The following is a 24,915-nucleotide window of genomic DNA, read 5'->3' on the forward strand; positions in this document are numbered from 1 at the left end:
CGTATAGACACACTTGTGAAGCCATTATCACAATCAGGATAATAAACATGCTCCCCACCGTCCCCCAGTTCCCCCCGCCCTGTAAAAGGAACTGTAAGACGCCCTCAGCTCTCTCCCAAACCCCCACCAACGGTCTGTTTTGTGTCTGCACTCCCTAAATTTATAGATGGCACGATACGACACGTGATATTGCTGCCTCTTTTCAATTTTTGAAATTCAGCCATGTGCAGCATATGTCAATGACTCATTTCTTTTCATTGCCGAGCATCTTCCTTCCTGTGACTACACCACAACTTCTGTACCCCTTCACCTGGGGCGGGACGCTGGGTTGTCTCCAGTTTCTGTTTCTTACAGATAAAGCTGCCGCAAACATTTGTGCACATGTTTGTGTATGACACAGCCTTCGTTTCTCTTGGGTAAGCAGCTAAGACTGGAATGGCTACGTCATGGGGCAGGTATGTATTCAACTTTCCAAGAAAATGCCAAACCGGTTTCCAGAGCATTTGTACCGTTTTGCAACTCACCCAGCAGGGCACGGAGGACCAGTCCTCCACATTCCTGCCAGGCTGGTATAGCTAACCCCTCGCACTCCTGGCTCTTCTAAAGTGTATCTAGGCAGGTCACTGTGGTCTTTAATTTGCATTTCCCTGGTGACTAGAAAGTGGCATCAGCTCCTGTGTTTTCAGTGTATCTTCTCTGACAAAGTGACCAAGCAAAACTTTTGCACATTTTTTGGGGGGGAGGGAGTGTTGTTTTCTTATTATTGAATGGTGAGAGTCCTTTACATATTCTGGATACAAGTCCCTTTATCAGGTACATGGTTTTCAAATATTTTCTTGCAGTATGTGCCTTCTTTTCACTCTCTTAAGACTGTCTTTTAGAGAAGTGTTTAATTTTGATGAAGTCCAATTTATCATTTTTAAAAATAGATTATGCTTTTAGTGTCATATCTAAGAAATCTTGCCTAACTAACCCAAGGTCAAAATAGGTTGACAGCTTTGTTTGAAATTTTGGTCTAAGACACACGTTAGATAATCATCATACACAGTGCAAGGTACGGATGGAAGCGGTTTTCCCCGTATGGAATAACTAGTCGTTCAAGCACTATTTGGTGAAAAGATGATCATTTTGAAACTCAGTTGTCCCTGTATATACGTAGGTCTATTTCTGGGTTTGGTTTCATTGATCTCTTTGTCTACTTTTACACTATTTCTACACTTTGTTGATTATTGTAGTTTTATAAAATGTCTTGAAATCAGGAAGAGACACTATTCCAACGTTACTGTTTACAAACTTACTTGGTCTCTTCTAGGTTCTCAGCATTTACATATGAGTCTGCTGGTTTCTATAAAAAGCGTATTAGAATTTGATTGACATTGCATTAAATCTAAAGATCACTTTAAGGAGAACTGACATCATAACAATAGAGTCTTCCAACCCAAGAACATGACATATCCTCCCCTTTATTTAGTGCTCTGATTTCTGTCAGCAATGTGTTATAGTTTCCAGGGTATAAGTTCTCCACATATTTTTTTCCAGATTTATCCCTAAGTGTTCCATATTTTTGATGCCATTATAAATAATGTATTTATTTTCAATTTCCAAGTGTTTGTTGCTAGTATATAAAAGTACAATTGTTTTTTGTACGTTGATCTGTATCCTGCAAATTTGCTAAAATCACTTATACTAGTAGCTTTTGGGTAGATCTTAGGGCTGTTCTTCCTCTGCGATCTGGATGCCTTCCCCTCCTTTAAACGCCTTACTGCGAGGCTGGAACCTTCAGTGCGGCGCTGAGCACAAGCAGTGGGAGCCAACGGGGCCGGAGTTGTGTTGTGGAAAGGCTTTAAGCACAGATTTGACTGGTTTATGTCCGTTCCTTCCTCAGTGGCTCTGGCAGTGCACGCATTTCGAGCACTGTCCGTTTCGTCCACACGGCTGCCCTTGCTGGCACGGAGCTTCGCAGGGCCTCCCTGTTGTTTTCTGACGTCTCACGCCTGACCCTGGAAACCTGTCTTCTCACTCCTTCCTGGTCACTCTGGCTACAGGCTGATCAATTTATTGGTCTTCTTGAAGAACTAGCATTTTCTCTTGTTTTTCTGGGCATACAGTTTTTTTAAGTTATGAAATACTTGGAAAATGCAGAGAGTATTATAATACATACCTACTCCCTAGACTTTTAAAAGAGTTATTAACTTTACAACCGAAGTCTCTTTTTCTCCCCACTCATCCAAAATAGAAATCTTATTATTTCCTTCCTTCTCAGAAGTAACTTCTAATCCCAGGCTAACACTGTGTTTACTGTTCTGACCCATGTTTCTAAAACGTGAACGCCGCATCTGTCTGCCTCAGGGATGGAAGGAACTGCCTTGGCTGTCTACCTTTTACACCAACGCCCAACCCACGTCCATCCTCTGTTCACCCCATCCTGCGCCTTCAGGCTCCATCCACACAGAGCCGCAGCTTTGCTCCCCACGAGGCACCTGTGGCCAGGACTCCACTGTCGGAACGTAAGTCTGTTCCCCCTGCTGTCTATCAATGGACGTTTACCCATTGCCAGTTTTCCCATGTCTGATCACGTAAACACATGTATTAGTGCCCATAGACTGTGTATCTAGATGAGTAATTTCTGAGTATGGGTTATAAGCATCTTTGACTTTACTAGAAATGACTTAATTGCTCTTCAAACTAGTTGCACCAATTCATGCTCCCACTGGGCATGTCAGCAAGTATGGGAGGTCTCCTTTTCCCACTGGCTTAAACACACTTTGTATATCAGGCTTTTCTAAATGTTTGCCAGTCTGATGCTGGGAATTACTCTGTGTCTTAGTTTGGCCTCACTGATTACTGGGAGATCTGGCAAATTTCCCCTTCACCGGCCATTTAGGACTGTCTCTCGGGAGCTGTCCATTCGCACTGTATGCCCAATTTTCTTCCTACTGGGTTATCTTTTTCTTGTTGATTTGAATAAATTGTTAATCTTTTTCTCATTTATATGCAAACATCTTCTCCCAATCAATGGCTAATCTTTATTTTATAGTATCCCTAGTTGTTTACAGCTTTTTTCTTTCTTTTTCTTTTTTTTTTTAACTTTATTTAAATGTATCAATCTTTTCTAGACTTTTGCTGGCTCTTTACTATCCTGTCAAGTTCAATGAAAACCCTATCGGGATTCTGATTAAAAACCGATGGATGTCATTAATAAATATGGGAGAAACTGCCATCTTCACAACAAGTATTCTTTTAAACTGTTATAAATCTAGTCAGCTTTTCTATTTATTCTTGATTTAATATTGGTAATTTATATTTTAAACAAAACTGTCAATTTATCTGTGTTTAGAAAGGTATTGCCAAAAACATCTCAGAATATTCCTTTCCGATTATTTAAATATCTCCTACGTCTGTAATTATGTCTTCACTTTAATTTGTGCCTTCTCTGTTTCATCATCCTTCCTATAATAGCTTTGTCTATATTATCAGTCTTAAAAGAAAGCCCAGTTTTTGTTTTAATTGATCCCTGCCATTATTTCTTTTTCTATTTCATTGAATATTTGCTCTACTCTTTATAATTTTCTTTCTTATAATGTAAAAAGGTAGGACAAAGAACAGAGCAATTGTTGAGTTTAATGTTTGGCCTCTCAATTTTCTTTCCTCATTTCTGCTGTATACATTTAATTTCTCTCAAAAACTATTTCTGCTGCATTGCACAAGTTTTGACACAGTGATTTAGGTGTCATTCAATTTTAAGTATTTTATAATTTGTTTTTTGAGACATGACTTATTTAGAAGTTTTGTTAGTTTCTAAATATATGGATTTGGGTTTTTCTTTTTTACTATTTTCATAACTGATTAGTAACTTTATCATATTGTAGACAGAAAATGTAGCCTGCATGACATCAACTTTTTGGCATTTTTTTGCAACTCTCTTATACTCAATTTTTGCAAGTGTCCACATGTACCAGAAAAAAGTACGTATTCTCTAGTTATATATATCTATTAGATTAAACTTATAAATTTTGTTTCAATCTTCTCAACATATTTTCAAAATCACATTTACATATAGTAAAGGATCCTAAAAGTAGCATCTTAAACCCCAGTAGTCATATCAATTGTCGTTAAATATCCACTAGTATTAGATCTGAAAGGCAAATTGCAGGATGTGTGCACACACGTGCACATACACACAGTCTCTGTTCCTTACAAGTGCTCTGAACTTTGCTCCCTGAAATAAACCTCCAATTTCTAGTCATATAGTCCTCAAGAACTGGAAAAGAATCCCGTGTTTTTTGGCTATAAAGTTGGGTAAAAGTTAAAAAAACTTGACACAATATCCAAAAAATGTAACCGGGTGTTCCTGTGGCTGAACTCCTGCTGCCAGAGGCCACATGCTGTGCCCGGACACCCAGAGTGACAGGACAGCGGGCTCTCCTCTGTGTACCCCAGCGCTCAGAGATCTCAGGAACAAACCTTGTTTTGACACAGCGACGCCTCTGATGAGTGTATATGATTCAAACATCTATGTTCATAAACACAACCCAATAATCCTTTCGACTGTTTCAATTCTCATCTTCCTGAGATCTACCACCCTTCTTAAGGTGTCTCACCTAAGTATCACCAATTACTTCTGTAGATTTTTCTATTTTGTTTCCAAAATGCTTCCAAATAACACCCCTGAGGCTGTCGGCTTTCAGGTTAGTGTACTTGGTTATAGTGACAATATTTTTCCTAATCTGTACATATTGTTGGGTGACATTTAATGACTTTTTTGGTCTCAATGCTATTTCACTTAATTGTATTTTGATCAACATATGCTTCCTGCAACAGTTCTATTAACCATTCAAAGGTTTAGTTCATTTCTTCTCTTTGTGTATTTTAAAAGTATTAATTTACTAATGAATTCAGTTGCTTCCAGGCAGCATGATCACTAAGACATGTAAAATTCCAAGGATATCTTCTTATTAGAAGAAGGAAAGCCTGTGAGACAGCCAAACTAAATGGGAAAAAAAAGGGAAAGAGTCTTACTTATTTCATTTTCCTTGAGCCAAAATGCATCTGTACCAACAGCCAGACGCAATTTAGACACTTGGTGAATAACTCATGGAACAGGACAGCACAGAAGTGAGCAAATGTATATAAACGACAATAAATTGGTGATGTTAAGAAAAACAGCATCGTATGAAATTAGTTGAATGGTTAATGTACTTTAGAAAATAGAATTTTAAAATTCAAGTGAAAGGTTTTAATTTAAATTCCCTGAATTTAAAAATATAGATTTTAATGTTATTTTTGAACTTTATGCTTCTCAAAAGACTCAATGCACTTCGCTGTTGGGCTTTTCAGGGTTTCTGGTGGACTCCCCAGGACATTATAAGACCATGGAGGCCTCAGGCATCCTTACCGATTCCACTAACGACCTTGCCTCCTCTTGGGTGCAGCGGAAAGGGCTGTCACAGAGCTGCACGTTCGTGCTGGAGAGGAAAGGAAAAGATTATTATTAAATAGGATAAAAAAAGAGCAATTACCAAAAGGAAGTCAGGTCCAACCCTGCAGTGACAGTACAATTCCGGCCAATGAAAAGGGCCTGGAGGGACACGCGTCAGGACAAGCAACACTCATCCAGGCCAAGCTACAAAGGTAAGCACTCGCAGCACTGTCCTCTCCAGATTAAACGAGAGCTCACAGCTCTAGACAGCCTCCCAGGGTAGACACGAGGCTGGACCACAACCGCGCTTCACCTTCCTGATGAAAAGGGAAACCACACTTGACCCCCAGGATGATGGCCACTGGAAGCCGTGCCCCCAAGTGAGGTGAGAGACCTTTTAGCTGGCGACTGAGCCATGCGGTGGAATCTCAGACACGCATGGGAGATTAAGCTGAGTGCTGAGCGGAAACCATACGAATAGGGAACCCGGTTTTCCTACGAGGTGGAGGCTCAGCAAGGCACAGCCCAGCTCCTTCCAGGGCCAGGAAAGGCTCTGTGAAGTGAGAGCTTTCCCACACCACGGGGAATGCACGTCACGTCCTCCTCCTGGAGGACGCACAGGCTGCACTCCTCTCAAACGTGTTAAGTCTGATATCTAGAAATTTCATCAGCAGATTAAAATAGATACAGAACAAGGTAGGAGAGAAGGGAGTTAAAGCCAAATTAATTTTTTTAAACAGAAGAAACAGTGACGAGCAGACTCTAAGGGGGATAAATGACAGACGACTCTCAAGACGCACCTCCAAGCGGATCTAAGGGATGTGTCACCAAATTTATTTGCCCACTGGCTTTGTAAAATATGTGGGGATAAACACAATAAAAAGGTCTATTTGCCTATTTATCTTTTTAACTACATCTCTCTGTCATCAGACTTTGGCTACACGGCAATTACACTACGTGTCATTTTGCTTTCTATCCAGACTCAAAACGTGGGATTTATTTTCATTCTTGGCATGAATAGAATTTGATGAAAGTTGGCATTATCATCCGGAAGACTAAACTATTTTGTATCCTCTTCTCCACAGCCCATGTTAAGTAAGCTGAAAATTGAAAAAACGTAAGGCCCTTTTTTTTTTTTTTTCTGCTTTATCTCCCCACACCACCCTGCAGTACATAGTTGTATATCTTGGTTGCAGGTCCTTCTAGTTGTGGGATGTGGGATGCCACCTCAATGTGGCCTGATGAGCGGTGCCATGTCCGCGCCCAGGATTCGTGAACTTAACCACTTGGCCACGGAGCCAGCCCCGCGTAAGGCCTTCTAAGTCAGATGTTTCCCTAAAGAAAGTCAAAACTAAACTTAAAAAGAACAAGGTAAAAAATTAGACACCGCGCAGCCTTCAGTGCTGGTCCTCTGAAGAGAACACGGTGTATACTAGATATGCTGTGTACCACGTTTTTAACATTATAATTAAACCAAGTAACACATTCCTTGGAAATTCTGGGAAACGATGGTAAGAGGCCGGGAAGCTTCTGCAGCGGTGTTGCAGACGACCTCCAGAACATGGATTAAATTCGAGTTTCAGATAAACTTCAAACTATTTTTTAGTATAAGTCTGTCCCAAATAGTGCATGAGACATACTTACTAAAAAGATGCATTGCTCTGAAATTTAGATTTAACTGTGTGTCCTGTATTTTCAATCTGTCAAATCTGATAACCTATTTCTAAAGGAAAGCTGTTTCCAAAGGGACTTGGAGAGTCTTGCATGATATACCAATTAAAGATGGGTGATTACAAGGCCCCCCGTTACTGTTTCTTCAATAGGCTCTTACATTAGCATTTTATATCTAGAAATTTATATCCTGAAAATTTTGAAGCTAAAAAATCTTATTTTGTTGTATTCTTTGAAAATGTGGAGGTAGAATACGGCTGTGCAGAGAGCAGGGTTAGAATCTGGCTTACGTCCCGGCTCAGGTCACTTCTTCCCAGTGTGGTCTCAGTTTCCTCGGTTTAAAATGGAGGCAATGATGACACATACCTACAGGGTTCTCATGAGCAGTGATTAGGTAACACACATAAAACACGTGGCACCTGAGAGCCAGCAGAGTTCAATGAGCGTCAGCACACTGTCAGCGTAATCGCCCCCGGTGGGTGACAGCACAATGACCCCAGAGCTAGAAGTAACTCTCCACTCAGAGTAAACACAACCAGACCCAGCACAGGAGGAACGACACCAGCCAGAGGAAGACGAACCAGAGATGGTCTCCAGCCATGCAGCTGAGGAACCCGGAGAGCGCGAGCCCAGCCGGGCTGCAGAGCTTCTCCGAGAGCACCCGTAGGAGGGAGACGGCAGCACACGGAAGCCATTCTCCCCTGGCCAAGCAGAGGCCCGTCTCTCTAGAGGAGCTCATCCCATTAACATAAGGAGCAGCTCAGTCTGCAGCTCCAGGACAGTCAGCGCTGGGAGACATTCAATCATACCCAGTTTTGTTGTTAATAAATTGTACTATTTAAATGAGAAACACTTACCTAAATTTTAAGACTATGCTGAAAAAGAGAGAGTGGTCTGCAGCGTAAGAGGTAAGAAAAAAAGGAGGAGGAGGTGAAGGGTTGACGGTGTTACTCTGGCTCCTAGAGAGACTCTGGAGCTAGGATACTCACGCGCTTGCGTTGTGACCAAGATGAGCCTCTCGGTGGCTCAGATGAGATGTTCCTTGAGACCAACTGATCCTTCACCCCTGGTGACTCCACTCTAGCCATGTCTTGAACGTCCCTCTTGCCTCCCAGACCTCATGCACCAAAGGGCAGGGGCGCTGTTTGCTGCATTGGCAGCGGGAACCCCGGGTTAGCACAGGACCCGGGCAGACCTGCCTCCGGCTGACAAAGCACGTGGTTCCCGGCTCCCCGAGCCCAGACGGGGCGGCACAGCGCTCTCCACCGTGTGCGCTTCTGCCCCCAGTCGGGCTCACCCAGGCAGCTGTCTCTGTGCCACAATCTCCTAATTTAAGCAGCAGCTGTGCTCACAGATGCAGGAGTGTAGACAGAGAGCTGCTCTGGGAACACTTAGTGGCTCTGAACTACAGCGCCTGGAGACACCGCTGAGGCTCTAAGAAGCCTCAGTAAAGATGAATTGCTATAAAAACCTGGTGTCAAACAAGGTGTGGTAAGACAACTGTAAAACGTTAGGAAAAAAAAACCTAAAAATCTCTAAGGGTTTTTAAGTGTAAAGACTTTAAGGATTACAGGATCTGACCTTTATTTTCTACTATATATGATGTTAGAATACATAGAATCTATGTGGGATCTATCTACATAGAGAAGGTCTTAGCTCTATATCCAAGACTGGTGGATAAGCACATTTAAATGTTTAAAGTAAAACAGACTGAGTTATACACGTGACTCTTGTCTGACTGCCCTTAGTCAGCCAGCCAGTGACCCACATCATGTTGGGTAAAAGGACTTTCACTGTTTTCATCAAGAAACGATGGGCAGTTACCACGTAAATAAGATAACCGTTGGTTTCACGTTGAAAAACCGCTAAACTACAAGTGCCTTGGGGACAGGGACCATGCCAGCCCCTGGTTTCAGTGCCCGCACTCAGTCGTGCCCTCACAACAGGGGCCCCGTGAGCAGTGTTTAAACAAAAAAAACCACAATTCTCTTTTAAAAGAATAAGATCTGAGTAGTGGTATATGGCTACTTAGTACCATTAATAATAACATTACATAGAAAAGACAGATTCTTACCAGTTGATAGCCCCTCCATCACACTTCTTCATGAGCAACGCTCTCCAACACTCATGAGTAGACTTAATAACTCCAAGAGCAAACGCCTAGTCCAAACAAAAACAGACACAGCATCACAGTGTCAGACCAACGTGGAGCTGTCCTCGCCGCGACAGAGACAGCAGGGACGCGAGCTCCGGGCGCAGGCAGACCCGAGCGGTCCGGCTCTGAGCAAGTCACCCCGTCTCACCAGGGCTTAACTTCTTCATCTATAAAGTGGAACTTTGTCAGGGGCTGACAAACGAGGGCGGGGGGCCACATCCAGCCTGCCGCCTGTTCTGCAGGTGAAGGTTTATGAGCACAGTCGTGCCCACACATTGGCGCACAGCCTGTGACGGCTTTAGCGCTACGACAAAGCGCTGAGTGGCTGTGGCGGAGACCACGTGGCCTACAAAGTCTAACATATTTCCCACCTGGTCCTTTACAGAAAGCCACCTGCCACCCCTGATGCAAATCAGACTCGCTGAAAGAATAAATAAGATGCTGTAGGTAAGGTGCGTGGCCCAGCGCCCGGCTCGTGAGGAAGTGCACACCTGTGCCCTTCATCCTCGACCACTTCGGACTGCCCACTGTCTGAGGCAGTCAGCCTCCTAACACTTGCCAGTTTTTTCTTTGTATGAATTCATACGGCGTCTAGAAATGCAAAATCAACAACAGATACACCTCTTGCCAGATATGCATCTAGCAAGACCATCTAAGGAAAATTTGGTTCATTATTCCAAAGCAGAAAATTCTTTAGATTTTTTCCCCAAAATGCTGCTAATTTTCCTTAAGTAGAGTCCTTATGTACTAACTAATTCATACTAGCTCCTTTCTCTGTCAACGATAACTAAATATATCATGATAAGAAATGAAGAAAATAAAGAACCTTGGGACTCGAGCTGTAATAATAATGGGAAATTCAGTTCTAAAGAGAGAAAGTTCTCTCAGGTCTGCTGTCGCCTGAGATACCAGGAGAATGACTTAATGATGAGGAGTCTCACTCAATATATGGGACCAAAAAAAGCCAATTTACCGTCTGGATAATACACGGAGAGATTTTTAACCAAATTATTTAGATAATTGCAATTATTTAGAATCAATTGCAATACTTGCATAAAGGAGTTGGTAGGAAAAATCTAGATTACAGCACGGGAGCCCTTTTCAACCATGTTGAAGAGACACAATTTAATCTTTCTGAGTTAAGCATGGATTTTAAACAGCAGTGGTAAAAAGCAATGCATGAAATGAGTATTTTCTGAAACAAGCTTGTATAAATGAACTAGTTTTCATTCAGAAAAGAATTAATGTTGTTCAAAATCAAATAGACAAACAAACAAAAAATCCCAAACCACCTCACTATTCTGTAAATTTATCACTTGGCAGTCTTACCCTGAGGTAATAGGGGCTGCAAAAGTACTATATCAGTTTGAAATTTATCTTATCTCAAACATAAAATACAACATATTTTTTAGAGGAAAAAGATACAAAACTATTTTATAAATTTTCAACATTTTAATGTAAGAGAATCCAATCGAAAATAGTAGTTTTATATTTATATTTAGTAAATCCTAGACAAGGCCCTCAAGATCTTAAGGGTTCTTTTAATGTGCCTTTAAAAAAATACTGAGTCTAACAACAAACTCTGGTGTAGCAAAATACTGCAACTGCTAAGTTTTCATTAACATGGCTTCTTTACTTACAAAGCAGACTTTCCTTAATAGTACCCACTTAAATGTTGGTTTATAATGCGTAATTTATACAGTGCTAATAACTTAAAAAATATTCCGTTTTAGACTTCAACTCTTTGGCCTTTTTTCTCCACTCGCGTCATATCAGAGACACTTCACGGTAACTGGTTTTCTAATAGAAAAATCCTAAGACAGATAATTCAGGTGCTTTCCTGATTGTGCGGCAGCTTCATTCGGCCACAGTGGCAGGAACACTGGGGGCGGAGCGGGGCTGCCCCTGGACTGACATTCGTGGGGAGGGACCTTCCCCTCTGACCTTCCAGAACTGCAAAGGGAAGGCTCTTCTCCACACCAACAGACTGACCATGAAAACCCTTCACTTTCTAAAATGAAGGCGGTATCGATAGATACATAGATGGAGACAGATAATTATCAGCCTTACTGATTCACTTAGATCTCCTGAAAAAAATTCCTTTAAATAAAAATGATAAAAGAATGTCCTTAAATATGAAAGTCAGTAAAAAGCACTTCTGTTATCCTGTTATATACAAATATTCACATAGGAAATCCCGCAAAGTGAAAGAAGTGTGGAACAGTATCGTGACGTGCATTTTGAAAATAAAGGTTATTATCTTCACCTTGTCTTTGAATTCTCCATTGAAAGCAAAGCGGTTTTCTGGTTTTCCTTCTGGCACCTTATAAAATCGAAACCAATTAAGCGTAGCTTCCAAGTAACCTGGTTTGTACTTCTTAACATCGTCAATATCTGTAAGTGAAGACACAAAAAGAGTTTTTGTTCAAAAGTCAAATTTCATTCCTATGAGTGTAGACGCTGGACTGCGGGAGTCAGAGAACACGGGGTCTTGCCTGGCTTCGCCGAGGACGGCCACTCAGCCACCAGCAGACGCCGCGCCCCCTCCGGACTTGTGCCATTTCCCATGAGGAGCGTTACTCCTCCCCTCTAGGAACACTTCTGAGCACCCTCAGACACTGGTTAGCTTCAGGGCACAAGCCGATGGGACGACAGAGTCCTTCTCAAGAGCTCAGAGGCCTAACGAAAGGAAACAGACAGCACACTGCGACCCAGAGAGAAGAGCAGGTGGGACGTCGCTCCGCAGGCAGGGAGGGTGAGCGGGGAGGTGACAGCAGCAGGATCTGTGTTTTTGAGCTACTAAGCTAAGGAGGGCTGAAGGGAGTGGAAGGAGCACCCCAATGCTGGCCTGGAGGGCGTCGCACTCACACGCCGATATCCAGTAAGCTCTTCACCGTGTGCCAGCACGTTCTAAGCAGGAAACGGAACAGTGAACAGGAACCACTCCCTGCTCCCAAGGCTCTGGTAGCGGGAAGACACAGGCAAATAAGGAAACCCACAACATGTTAAGTGGCAAAAGGTCCAAAGAAGAAAAACAAAGCAGGGTAAGAAAGACAGAGACGGTGGACAGGGCACCCTTAAACAGGGTGATCCTGGAGAGGGCCCAGAGTTTTCCATTTCAAATCCTGTAATGATTTACAGGGCTTATTTTTAAGTTCTATTACCACATAAACAGCTTAACCACTACATTTGGAGGACATTTACTCAAATATAGCTGGAAATATTACTGTATTAATAATAATAGATCCCTCCCCAAAAGAAGTCCCAAGGAACATATCCTTTCCAATAAACATCAATTCAACAAGTATGAGGAATAACGAGATAAAAGTAGAAGGCTTAGCTCTCCACCAGGCCGTGCTTACGGGAAACGCACAGTCCTCTCTGTACAGGCCATGAGGGCAAACGACTCCTCAGGGCTTGAAAGGTCAGGAAGTCACGACTGAGCACAGGAGACGGCACGGGGATAACTCAGCATCACCTGGTTTCAGACCTGCTCCTCCACCCTGGCGGGAGCCCTTAGCAGGCACGTAGGAAGGGGGACGCATTCTGCAGGCGCGGGTTACACGGAGAGGACTACCCTGCTGCCTGACATGGAAGGCTTTAGCAAAAGGCCAGATGTGTCAGAGGACACTGAGCATGGCAAGGCAGCGACGGCGGCCCACAGCATTGAGTACACTGCCCAGAGGAACAGAGATTCAAAAATTTACAATATGTCAATGGGCCACACATCTATCTGAAGTAATTCTGGAGGAAATAGCACAAACGTCACAACTAACTAAAGAAAGAAGAATTTCTTCACACTGAACACAGGCTCTGCCTGCTCCATCGGCACAGTCAGCACACGGGCAGGTGGTGGGGGAGGCTGAAGACAGGGAATTCTGAAGATCAAGACCACATCCTTTTAGGATTATACACTGCATCCAGGCATGGAGTTCTGTCACGCCCCAGACAGAACACTCAACAATATGCACCTGACACATTTCGTTTCCCCTTCAAATTCTTATTATTTTTTCTGCTTATCTTATTAAAAGAGCTTCTTTCCAAGGTGAGCTTTCTACTGATCATTTTCCTATATCCTTTCACTGTTTTTGCAAAAAAAAGAAAAAAGGAAAACCTCCATCAATTGAGTTCCTCCAACTCATTGTTTTCTTATTCAGAGGAAAAAAAAATCTTTCAGTCCTAGAGGTGAGCAACCAGAAACACATTTTAACCAGTGTCAAAATAAACAATCTTCTTTTTTAAATCTTCTTAAACATCATTATTTTTTTGTAGTAATTACAGGCATCTGCTTTAGAAATGGGTATAAATAATAATACATTTAAACCGCAGTTCATACAAACTCTAAAGTCCAGTTAAAGAGTGCTGTAAGAATGTTTCACAAATTTGCATTACTCTCTAAGGACAACTAAACACAATAAACTAAATTGCTAATGAGGAAATTAAACTCACTAATTTGCAATGAAAAGCAAAAACAGCATATATTCCATCACCAATTCAAGGCAAAACCAATGTTCCATCTGTGATAGAGCTTTTTTGATCAAGTTGTGAAATTCTCAAAATCTAAGTGTGCCCAATAGGAGATTGAGTGCTTGCAAAGCACTGCACGTTAGTCACGCTCTTAAAAAAAATTACTGAATAGCCCAGGAAATTCTAACTGTTATGAGGCATTCTTACTTCTAGTAACCACCACTAACACATTGAGTGGTTTACTAGCAAAGTTAAAAATAAATAAAGATGAGATTTCAGCACATTAGGTGAATGCACTCATGGACTCAGGACTATAATAATAAAATAAATAAGTAAACAGCTTCTACTTATTTAGCATTGATTAAGGGGCAGACACTGTTAATAAGGGCTTTGTGTTTATTCACTGACTATCATCAGTCCTTCAGACTCCTCGAGAGCATCCATGGAGTAGATACTAACATCAGCTCACTTAAAGAGAAGGAAACTAAGAGACTGCAAAACCTAACCTGGACTGAGAAGGTCCTGGTTTCAAACCTTGTCTCTTCCACCCTTTTTCTGACTTTCACAGTCAAACAACTTCTTTGGCCTCTTGTTGCCACCTCTGCGAAGTATCTGGGTTTTATTTTATTTGTTTTTTTATTGCAGTAACATAGGTTTATAACATTATGTAAATTTCAGGTGCACATCGTTATATTTCTATTCCTGTGTGGACTACATCATGTTCACCGCCCAAAGACTAATTGCACCCCATCACCACACAGGTGCCATCATCCCTTCCCCTCCTCCGTCCCCTCTCCCCCTCTGGTAGCCACCAATCCAACCTCTGTCTCTACGTGATTGATTGTCGTTGTTTTTATCTCCCATTACTCACACCTGACTGATGCCTTCATCACTGTCCCTTATCCCGTCTACACACTCTGTCCCACTGCATACACCTTCTGGTAATCGCTTTTTAACTTACTGACTTTAAATAAGAAAGGAAAAGCCACACTACTCAACACCTATCTCAGCTCAGAGGACTTTCTCTTAAGTTTTGAAGGGGCCTGTTAAGCAGAGACATCAGCAATAAAAACCTGAAAATCTAAGAATGCTAATAAGCAGCGTAACTCTCTAAATACAAGCTAAACTTTTCCATTCTCAATTAATTATATCGTGGGGGAAAAACAGCTGCATTTCCACCAAAAAAAAAAACATTTCAAATAAGCAATTTAGACATTTGTAAAACCTTCACAGCAAATGCCTTGAGCCAGAATCTCATGTCCAGTAGTCAGTTCAATGAGTCACTCTTCTGAACACATGAAAAATTCCACCTAAAATCTCAGACTGATTTGCAGTTTATAAAAGAATTTTATATAAATAACCTCATTTGTTCCTCATAAAACTCCTCAGAGTTGAGAAGAATAAGCACATTCATATTAAACATAAGAAAACTACAGTTAAGAAAACATAACAGATTTACCAAAATTTATCCAACTCATTCATGGTAGAACTAGTATTATGTAAATAAATGCCTTCAGGCGGCCGGCCCCGTGGCCGAGTGGTTAAGTTCATGTGCTCCGCTTCCGCGGCCCAGGGTTTTGCCAGTTTGGATCCTGGGCGCGGACATGGCACCGCTCATCAGGCCACACTGAGGCAGTGTCCCACATAGCACAATCAGAGGCACTCACAACTAGAATATATAACAATACACTGGGACTTTGGGGAGAAAAAGACAAAAACGAGGAAGATTGGCAACAGATGTAAGCTCAGGGCCAATCTTCCTCACAAAAACAAGCATTAAAAAAAAGGAATTCTAATGTAGCTTTTAAAAATCTTCGCTTTTTCTTCTATGCTGTGCGGTAATATTGTTATATTAAAAGAATATACGTATATTTTTATCTTAGTTTTCTTTTATTGTGGTAAAATACACATAACATAAAATTTATCATTTTTAAGTATATCATTCAATAGCATTTGTACCTCCATAATGTTGTGCAACCATCACTATTATCCATTTCCAGAATTTTTACATTACATGTATTTTTTACAATATACATTATTTAAGAAAAGCAGCAATTCTCTAGTAGTCATTTATCCCCAGTCTTGGAATTAATTTTATATGAAAGTTTCTATTTAGATAATTACATAAGTTATTGTCAAGATGAACTAACCCAACAATAAAAGTTAGAATAATCTAGAAGAGCTCTTTTATGTAGTAATCAAGCTAAATTTATTTCAGTTTCTGTTTTTAATTATAAGTCAAACTCTTAATCGAGATCTACTTGATCAGCTCCTGGACGGTTAACAAAGACCCTTGGCGTGCGTAAGCCATTCTGACAAGACGTCCACAGCAGTCTGCGCACCGAGTCTGGCCAACTGCTCCAGAAGGAGGCCCACCCTTCGTTCCACAGGTAAATCTCAGCTTCAGCAAGCATCAGGTGTGTTTATCCTCAAAGCGTGTATGTCAATTGTACCTGTTGTTATAATTACGAGATTTAATGAAATATTACATATGGCAGTGACTTTATCAGTACAAAAGAGGGATTTTGTTTCTATAAAATTAATTTGAATGTTTTGAAATAATTCAATAAAAAAGGCTGATAAAAATATCTGCTGTCAAATTAGGCCTGGGTAGGGAAACAGAGACGAGGAAAAGACATAAAAATCCATAATCATGCACGTGCTCTGCCAGTCAGCAGGAAGACGATTTTAGATATTCGAGGTCAAGGCCAGCCTCTGACAAAAGGTATTTTCCTAAATTCTTGGACAAAGTGTGGGAGCAACTCAAACATCTAGAAGGGGAGGATTTCTGGGAGGAAGACCTGGGAGGTGTGTGCCAACATCCTGGGGCACAAGCGTGCTCATGACGTCCAAGGAGGACAGCGAGAAAGCCCTGTGGTTAGCGCAGAGTGGAGAGAGAGGCAGCAGGTGAGGTCAGAGCAACAGCCCCAGGCCAGGCTCTGGGTCAAGGGCCTCATGAGGACTCTGCCTGCACCTTGAGAGCAGCCACGAAGGGCCTAGGAGGCGCGCTCTGCACCTGTGTGGGGAAGAGACTGCGAGGGGAGGAGCGGGGGCGGACCCCCAGCGAGGGGCACTCAGTGTCCACGCGGGTGAAGCTCAGCGAGCGCCGGGAGGAACACAATGGTTTGCAGGCACAACAAATGGTCAGTTCTGGGTATTTTCAGAAGGAGAACTGAGAGGTATTAACAATAAATGAAAAACTTAAGAACAACAAAAAGCAGTAAAGATCAGACTTACATAACAAAGGATCAACGAGCTGAAAAGGACTGGTCTGTACATCGAGTGACAATGGAACTACCGTACAGCTAAATGCAGTCCCCCAAACACCCATCGCCTGGTTTCTCCAAAAGCCTCAGAGCAGGTGTCACGACCACTGACACGCGGCGTGCGGCCAGAGCTCCTCTGCACCCAGCTGCTTCCAAGTCTGAAAGTTCAACCAACAACACTCACGTGGCATCTCGGGCCAGAATCCTCACACTAAAGCTAAGGGCACATGACACAAATAACCACAGTTCTATATAAATCCCCTGGAAACTTTATAACTTCCTTTCTCACATGCTCGCTGAAAAGCAAAACAGAAAATAAGGATGCGATACAACAACAAACTTTGAAGTTCAATTTGGTTTTTCCAAGTCAAAGAGCTCTCCATTTAATTCAGTTTTTCTTAACTAATTTTGACTTAGGAATTTATAAAAGCAAAGAAATTAATCTAAGCTATCTCAGTCAAAACCTACCACTCTATCTCTGTAGACACGACAGGATCCTAACACTTTCCACTTTTTAAAAGCAATCTCTTGGCCGGCCTGTGGCCTAGAGGTTAAGTTCGGTGCGCTCTGCTTCGGTGGCCCAGATTCAGATCCCACTCATCAGCAGGCATGCTGTGGTGGCATCCCACATACAAAATAGAGGAAAACTGCACAGATGTTAGCTCAGGGCAAACCTTCCTCAGCAAAAAAAAACAAAGCCATCTTTATGATTTATCTTTTCCCTTCATCAGGGATATGATATACCTTTCATGTAATCAAGTTTCTTTCCAGTATAAACCAATTCACTTGTTTCTAAAACCTAACAGAATGACACAAATTGTGATCTAATAAGCAAAAATAAAAGTTGGCTTTTGAATTGAAAATTTCTTTCTGTCCTTTTTATCTAAGATATGCTCTCTCACATTAGGGGAGTTTCTAGTCACAGGTGTTTGCCAAGACTTCAATTTTACCCAGATTTCAGAATTAAACTAAACATACTTAACACAATACTATATTTTTGCCAAATAAGCAAATAGTAATCATGTAAATGAGGTGAAAAATCAAGTTGATACAGTTCATTTTATACATACAGCTGATGGACAATATGAGAGAGAAATATCTAAGGGATGAGTTTTTCTTTTCATGAGGAAGATTGGCCCTGAGCTAACATCTGTTGCCAATCCTCTTCTTTGTCTTTGAGGAAGGCTGTCGCTGAGCTAACATCCAGTCTTCCTCTGTTTTATGTGGGATGCTGCCTCAGCATGGCTTGACAAGTGGTGTGTAGTCCACGCCTGGGATCCAAATCTATGAACCCTGGTACACTGAAGCGGAGCGAATGTAACCACTAAGCCACCAGGCTGGCCCCAAAAGGATGAGATATTTTTAATCGAGAGACATATGAAAGCACTTGTGAACTTTAAAAATGATTACATACTAAAAACAGAAAAATTATGAAATGTGAAGCATGAGAAAATTATGACAACACATTCAGTAAGCAAACTACAGTAAATCCAAAGATGAGCAATAAAAAATTTTAAATAACTCTCTTGCCAACCAAAAAAGAGCCACATCCAGTCCTCTCAACTTTTATATAATTAAAAATTGGACAAGAAAAACAAACAAAAAAGAAAGTACACTCTTAATAAATAACTTTTTGGTCCAAAAGAAAACAGAAACTCTAACTAAGAACATGCAGAAAATCAGGGCCATAAGAAGACTCGGAAAGTCTGTAAGAAGAATGAGGTGAGCCAGGAGCAGCCTCCCGTTCGGAATCGAGCAGCACTAAATCCAAACGCCAGCCTGGTGCTCACATGCTACGTTATCCAGGGAAAACATGACTTTGCCTGTTTCTTCTTACACTAAACAGAGAAAAAGAAACCAAGGCTGCTGTAGGATTAAATAAGATAAGATATGAAAATCATCTAATAAAAAATAAAGGATAATTCTTAACAAATATTATCATCCCTCCAATTCCCTAAAACCTTGTCCATAGGATGCAGCCAAAGTTGCACTCAGACGCAAACCTATAGCCTTACATACTATTATCTCTCAAAAATAAACAAATAAATAAACATAAATTAATGATTTAAAAAATTACTAAATATATTTTCATTGTCTGTTATTTTATTTTTAATATGTATAACTCTGCCAAAAAATCAATGTAGCTAGGCATAGATATAAACAATGTCAACAAACACTAAAGTAACATATAAAAGAAAGGCATCTAACAACTAGAAGGACCTGCAACTAAGATATACAACTATGTACCGGAGGGATTTGGGGAGATAAAGCAGAAAAGAAAAAAAAAAAAGACTACTTAGCTACTAACGCTTTGAAAAAAAAAAAAGAAAGGCATCTGGACACACAGACACACAGATACACATGCACACTTGTTCACAACCTTTTTCTATAAACACACTCTTTTTATGGTAATGATCAGGCCTCAAATGAATATGTAATTAATATCTTATTTAATGATAGACATATTTAACTTTATTTCTAATATTATTACACTTTAGTTCTTATAAAGTTTTTTCATTTCTAGTATGTTTAATATAAATGAACATTTTTTTTTAACATTTGGAGCAGAGACAGAATATATAAATAAAATTACTTTTTTTTGGGGGGGGGGGGATGAAGATTTGCCCTGAGCTAACATCTGTTGCCAATCTTCCTCTTTTTGCTTGACAAGATTAGCCCTGAGCTAACATCCATGCCAACCTTCCTCTATTTTGTATGTGGGATGCTGCCACAGCATGGCTGACGAGTGGTGTAGGTCTGCATCCAGGATCCAAACCTGGGCTGCTGAAGCAGAGTGTGCCGAACTTGACCACTAGGCTATGGGGCCAGCCCCAAAATGACTGTTATTTTTGAAATGAGACTTTCACTCAGTTTAAGTATATTAACCAAATTATCAGCAATTAAAAACAACACTCAACTTTCCAAAGCAGTTTACTTTACAGAAAACAGAAACTCTGACAAAGATGAGGCACTGAATTCATGTTTCAACACACTCCCTCAGGTTAACCCACAGCCAAGACAGATAACTTATAAAAAGAGAAAACCAAAAATACTCCAGAACAAGATAAGCACTCTGCAGACTCAGTGTGGAAGGAAAACACCTGTCGGTAAAAGCAGGGTGGCCACATGCGTTATTGCACACACTGGAGTACGGCTGAGCCTCCTATCGAGAGAAAAAGCAGTCAATAGAAACCAGTCCTGAGATGACCCACGCAAACCAGGATTTTAAAGCAGTTAGTGTGAACACATCCAAGGACCTTCAGGAAAACATGGTCACGATGCATAAACACGTGGAAATCTCAGTTGAGGAATAGAAACTGTAAAACTACCAACCAGATGAGGGAGTAGCTGAATGAAAAGTCACGTGGGTTTAATAGCAGAATGCGCACGTGGCAGAAAAAATCAGGGAAGTAGGAGACAGACCAACAGAAATTATCTGGTCTGAAGAACAGTGAGGAAGAAAGACTGAAGAGACACAGAGAGAGTGTCAGTGACCTGTGAGACAATAAAAAGTGGTCTAAAATATGTGAGGTATGAGTCTCAGAATAAAGGAGAAAGAGAATGGGTGAAAAAATAATGGCAAATAATTTCCCAAATGTGGCACCAACATGAACTCACAGATTCACAAGTTCAGTATACCCTAAGCCAGACAGATCTAAAGGAAAGGACACGTTAGCATTTATCACAGAAAAACTGCTGAAATCTGACAATAAGGAGAAAATCTCTAAAACAGTCTGAGAAAACAACATATTATACACCAGGTAACAACACATTGACTGTTGACTTATCATCAGAAACAGTGGAGGCCAAAAGAAAAGGGAAGATCTTTACAAATCCCTCCAACTCAAAATTCTACACCAGTGAAACCATGTGTCCAAAACAAAGGCAGGAGAAGACAATTTCAGATCGAGGAAAATGAGGAGAATTCCTCACCAGCAGACCTGCACCCCAAATGATGCTGAAGTTGTCAAGTTGAAGAAAAACGACTCCAGACAGAAACTATAGATCTTCAAGAAGCAATAAAATAGGGTATGAAAGTGCAAATATGTGGGTAAATATAAAAGAACACATACGTGTGTGTGTGAATTTTACTGTTAATTTTTCTAAAGGACATTTATTGTTTAAGACAATATGAAACAAAAGCACAAAGGATGGATGGAGGTTCTGGGAGCAACTGGACCTTGCATGCAACATTGGTAGAAATGCAAAGTGGTCCAGCCACTTGTAGACAGTTTGACTGTTCCTTACGATGTTAAGCACATAATTACCATGTGACCCAGTAACCCTATTCCCAAGCATTTCCCCAAGAGAAATGAAACATACGTTCACACAAAGGCTTGTATTTGAATGTTCATAACAGCCTTATTCGTATTAGCTCAAAATTGGAAACCCAAATTTCCATCAGCAGGTGAATGGATGGATAAGCTGTGGTCCATCCACACAATGGAACAGTATTCAGCAATAAGAGGGAACAAACTACAGTGATTCCACACAACAGTACACACGCATCTCCAAAGCACTATGCGAGAGAAAGAAGTCACACACCAAAGACTGATGACTTCAGCAATGTACAAGTGACTCCAAAAGACAGCTGCAATCGTTAAAAATGCCAAAATTGTAAGCACAAATGTTTTCTCCCATTAAAATAAGTGAAAATGTACCTATTTTGAAGATATTTTCAGACTTTGCTCAAAATGTTCATTTTTTATCAATGTATGAATGCATGCATTCATTTATTCCCCAATTTCAAGACAACTATCGAGCAGCTATGACATGACAGGCACAGTACAAAGCACTTACAATGGAAAAATTAGTACTAAATACCTAGACAAGCCTAACAGAAAATGTAATGAGACCTTCATTAGTAAATCCACATCATTTTACTAAAAGACATGCTAGAAAGCCTGAAGAAATGGAGAACGATATCACATTGATTGATGTGAAAATTGAATATTTTAAAGACAGCAGAAATCCTTGACAACTGGATTCCAAAATTTGCACAGAGGAATAAAGGCATAAGAAAAACCAAAACCACTTTGAAAAAGTAGAGCAAAAGGAGAATTTGTCTGATATATGTGTTATTATGAGGCTACAGTAATTAAGAGAACATGGCACTGGCACAGGAATAGAGCAGGGACACCACACAGAACTCAGAAACAGCACTGTAAAAATAAGAATGCAATGTATGATGGAGACATGTCAAAACAGTGGGAAGAGAACAGATTTTTCTGTTGAGTGGAGACCGGAAAATTGTATAATATGGAAAAAAGAAAATAAATCCCACATGAATTAAAGACCCAACTGCAAAAAAAAATTAAAATATAAAAGAATAAAAAGGAAATTTAAAAATATCTTTCTGACCATGAAATAAGTAATCCTTAAACAAGAATCAAAATGCTGAAGTCATGTATAAAAGTGATTGAGGAAATGGAATACATCACAATTAAAAGTACCTGTGAGTCAAAAGGCCAAGCAGATTGTCCGCAGACGAGGGGGAAATATCTGCAACCTAAATAATAAAGAATATCCAAAATATCCAAGCAACTCTCATTATGTCAAAAGAATAGGTTAATTCCATAGAAAAATGGAGAACAATATCCATAGGCAATTCACAGACGGGAAGATACAAATAGCCAATAAATATGGGAATAGATGCTCCATTCCAGCATGAAGCAGAAAAAGTGCAGAATTAGGACAAGATACCATTTTCCATTTATTAGACTGGCAAAAAAGTTTCTTTAAATGTAATAGCACATCAGTGAAGCCTCAAAACCTGTAAATTAGTTATTATTTATTTCCTTTATGTAAATTAGGAAACTGGGGCTCCGTGCCCAAGCTCTCGAAGGGACTAGAGTAACTCCAATATGCTGGCTTTGTATATGGGCAGCAGGCGTATGTGCCAGGAAGATCACCAATTTTGATTAGGCGACGACATCTCCTCAGTGAACACACACCAAAACCATTATCAAGTGTTCTAGAGCCAAGACAAGAAGACCCACAGGAAAGGAGGGCAGGTCACCGGGACGGCTCTCCACTTGGAGGAGCCTGTGGGGAGCATCGGGGCCTCGTCAAACCACGTACCCTCACATCTAACTTCCCGTGCACACCCCCAGAGTGAGAACAACCCGCCCTCCCAAGGAGAAGATGCAGAGAAAAAATCAAATGCCGTTTTTATCAGCATAACATGAGGTGAGGAAAGCATATAATCAGCTGAGGATTTGTTGTTTTTATTCTTAGATAAAAACCAGTAACATAAATGTAAGGCCATCTCTCCTTGACTGTATTATTTAAAAAAAAAAAAAGACACTAGGAAATGGCCTCATGCTTGAAATTTTGACCAAGGAGGGTAAAAATCAGAAAAAAGGAGTTTCCAGTTCTACGGGATTTTACCGAAGGCAGCGACACAAACACACGAAGCTCTCGGTCCAGTTCCAGGAACTTTGCTCACGGGACTGAACATGTGCACCCAGCCTCCACAGTCTGGGGAGCAGAAGGCGTGTTCTCAGCGACTCTCACAAACACTCTCGAGCAACAGCAGCTCCATTCCATAACACTCACCCTATTTTCTGCGTCACAAATAGAGGCTCCGGCTCAGAGAATTAATTGTTTTAACAGTTTGTGCCTACTTAGCATCTCTAAACCATCTTCCTGTTTTCCACACTGCTCTGCAAACCTGTGCCAACAGCTCACAGACTAACACACTGCGCCTTCATTTCAGTTGCCCTGTCCTCCCATTCTCCTTTTCCACAAATTCTACTCTTGTCAACACCTGTACTAAAAACATACATTAGCATGAGGAAAAACCATGGAAATTAACATGCTTCAAAATAAGTAATACCAACCAAAGTACTTCTACATAGAGGCCTATGTGTAATGTATCAGAAAAACCTCTTGAAAAGACTAGGAAGATTTTTTTTCAAAAATATTCATTACCATTCACAAGAAATTTTACATGACCAATAAAATGAAAACCATTCCGGGTGCCTGTGCTTAGCAGAAATGGAAATATTTTTCTAATCCAACTTTAACTTGAAGCACAGAACACAGTGCCAGGCTTTGGGTCGGACAGACCTCCGCTGAGGTTCCCACTCCATCACTTAATAGCTCCCCTAAGTACTTGAAAATGTGCCAACGTCCTGAGAAACCCGGCTACGAGCCTTTAACTTAAACCATGTTTCCTTCAGCACTAACTTTGAAGATAATTTAGATCTTTCTGCTTTTGAAGAAGACAGGCTAAAAATAATAGATTAAACATATTTCTTACAACACCCAAAATTTAGAGATGGGAAAACCCCTGGGATCATCTGCTGATGAGAGGGCCAACCCTGAAACTTCGGAGATGAAGAACCTAAGCCCTCGAGAGGTCACAGGACTTTTCCAAGGTCAGATAACTAACACACACAGGAGCAGACTCTAGAATTGAGGTCTCCTGACTCTTCACCACATCGTGGGAATACAACCGAAACCTCCCAACGCTGGAGGAGGTCAGGGTCCAAAACAGAGGCAAAGATTCCCAGTAACTTAATTCTCCTCTCAATTGTAGTACCTCTTACTCAGTGTGTCCCTCTTTCTCAGCTGCCTCCCCCACACCCCACCCCTACACACCCACGCCTAAGAGGGTATACCAATTAATGAAATCAAAGGAGTGAAGATCAAAAGAGCCATCCTTTTATGGGGGCCTCTAATCAAAATCATCCCACGGACGCCCACATTACTGAAGAGCAAACGGTCAGCTCTCCCAGGAAGCGGCACTGTCCACTGTCCACAGGCACAAGCACCTCCTGACAGCCCAGTACTCAGAGGGGCCATGCCATGCCGTAGTGAAGAGCATGGGCCCTGTGGTCCACCTGGATCCCAACGGTGCCCTGTAGGACTTCAGACAGCTACTGACCACCCCCACCAGTGCCTCAGCCTCCTAATCTGAAACAAAAAGGGAG

The 24,915-nt window shown here is 41.1% G+C and overlaps 1 protein-coding gene across 2 annotated transcripts in view; it reads right to left on the reverse strand.

Moving 5' to 3' along the window:
• PPA2 (inorganic pyrophosphatase 2) overlaps positions 1-24,915 on the reverse strand; it is a 72,861-nt gene that overhangs the window by 7,141 nt on the left and 40,805 nt on the right. For both annotated transcript variants that reach the window (XM_046656015.1, XM_046656014.1), the window contains exons 7-9: positions 11,512-11,639; positions 9,165-9,250; positions 5,396-5,465 (exon numbers count right to left, since the gene is read on the reverse strand). In XM_046656015.1, the coding sequence (XP_046511971.1) occupies positions 5,396-5,465; positions 9,165-9,250; positions 11,512-11,639 (284 nt within the window). The remainder of the gene's footprint in view (positions 1-5,395; positions 5,466-9,164; positions 9,251-11,511; positions 11,640-24,915) is intronic.

This window comes from Equus quagga, chromosome 3 (assembly GCF_021613505.1).
Source record: "Equus quagga isolate Etosha38 chromosome 3, UCLA_HA_Equagga_1.0, whole genome shotgun sequence".
Lineage (NCBI taxonomy): Eukaryota > Metazoa > Chordata > Mammalia > Perissodactyla > Equidae > Equus > Equus quagga.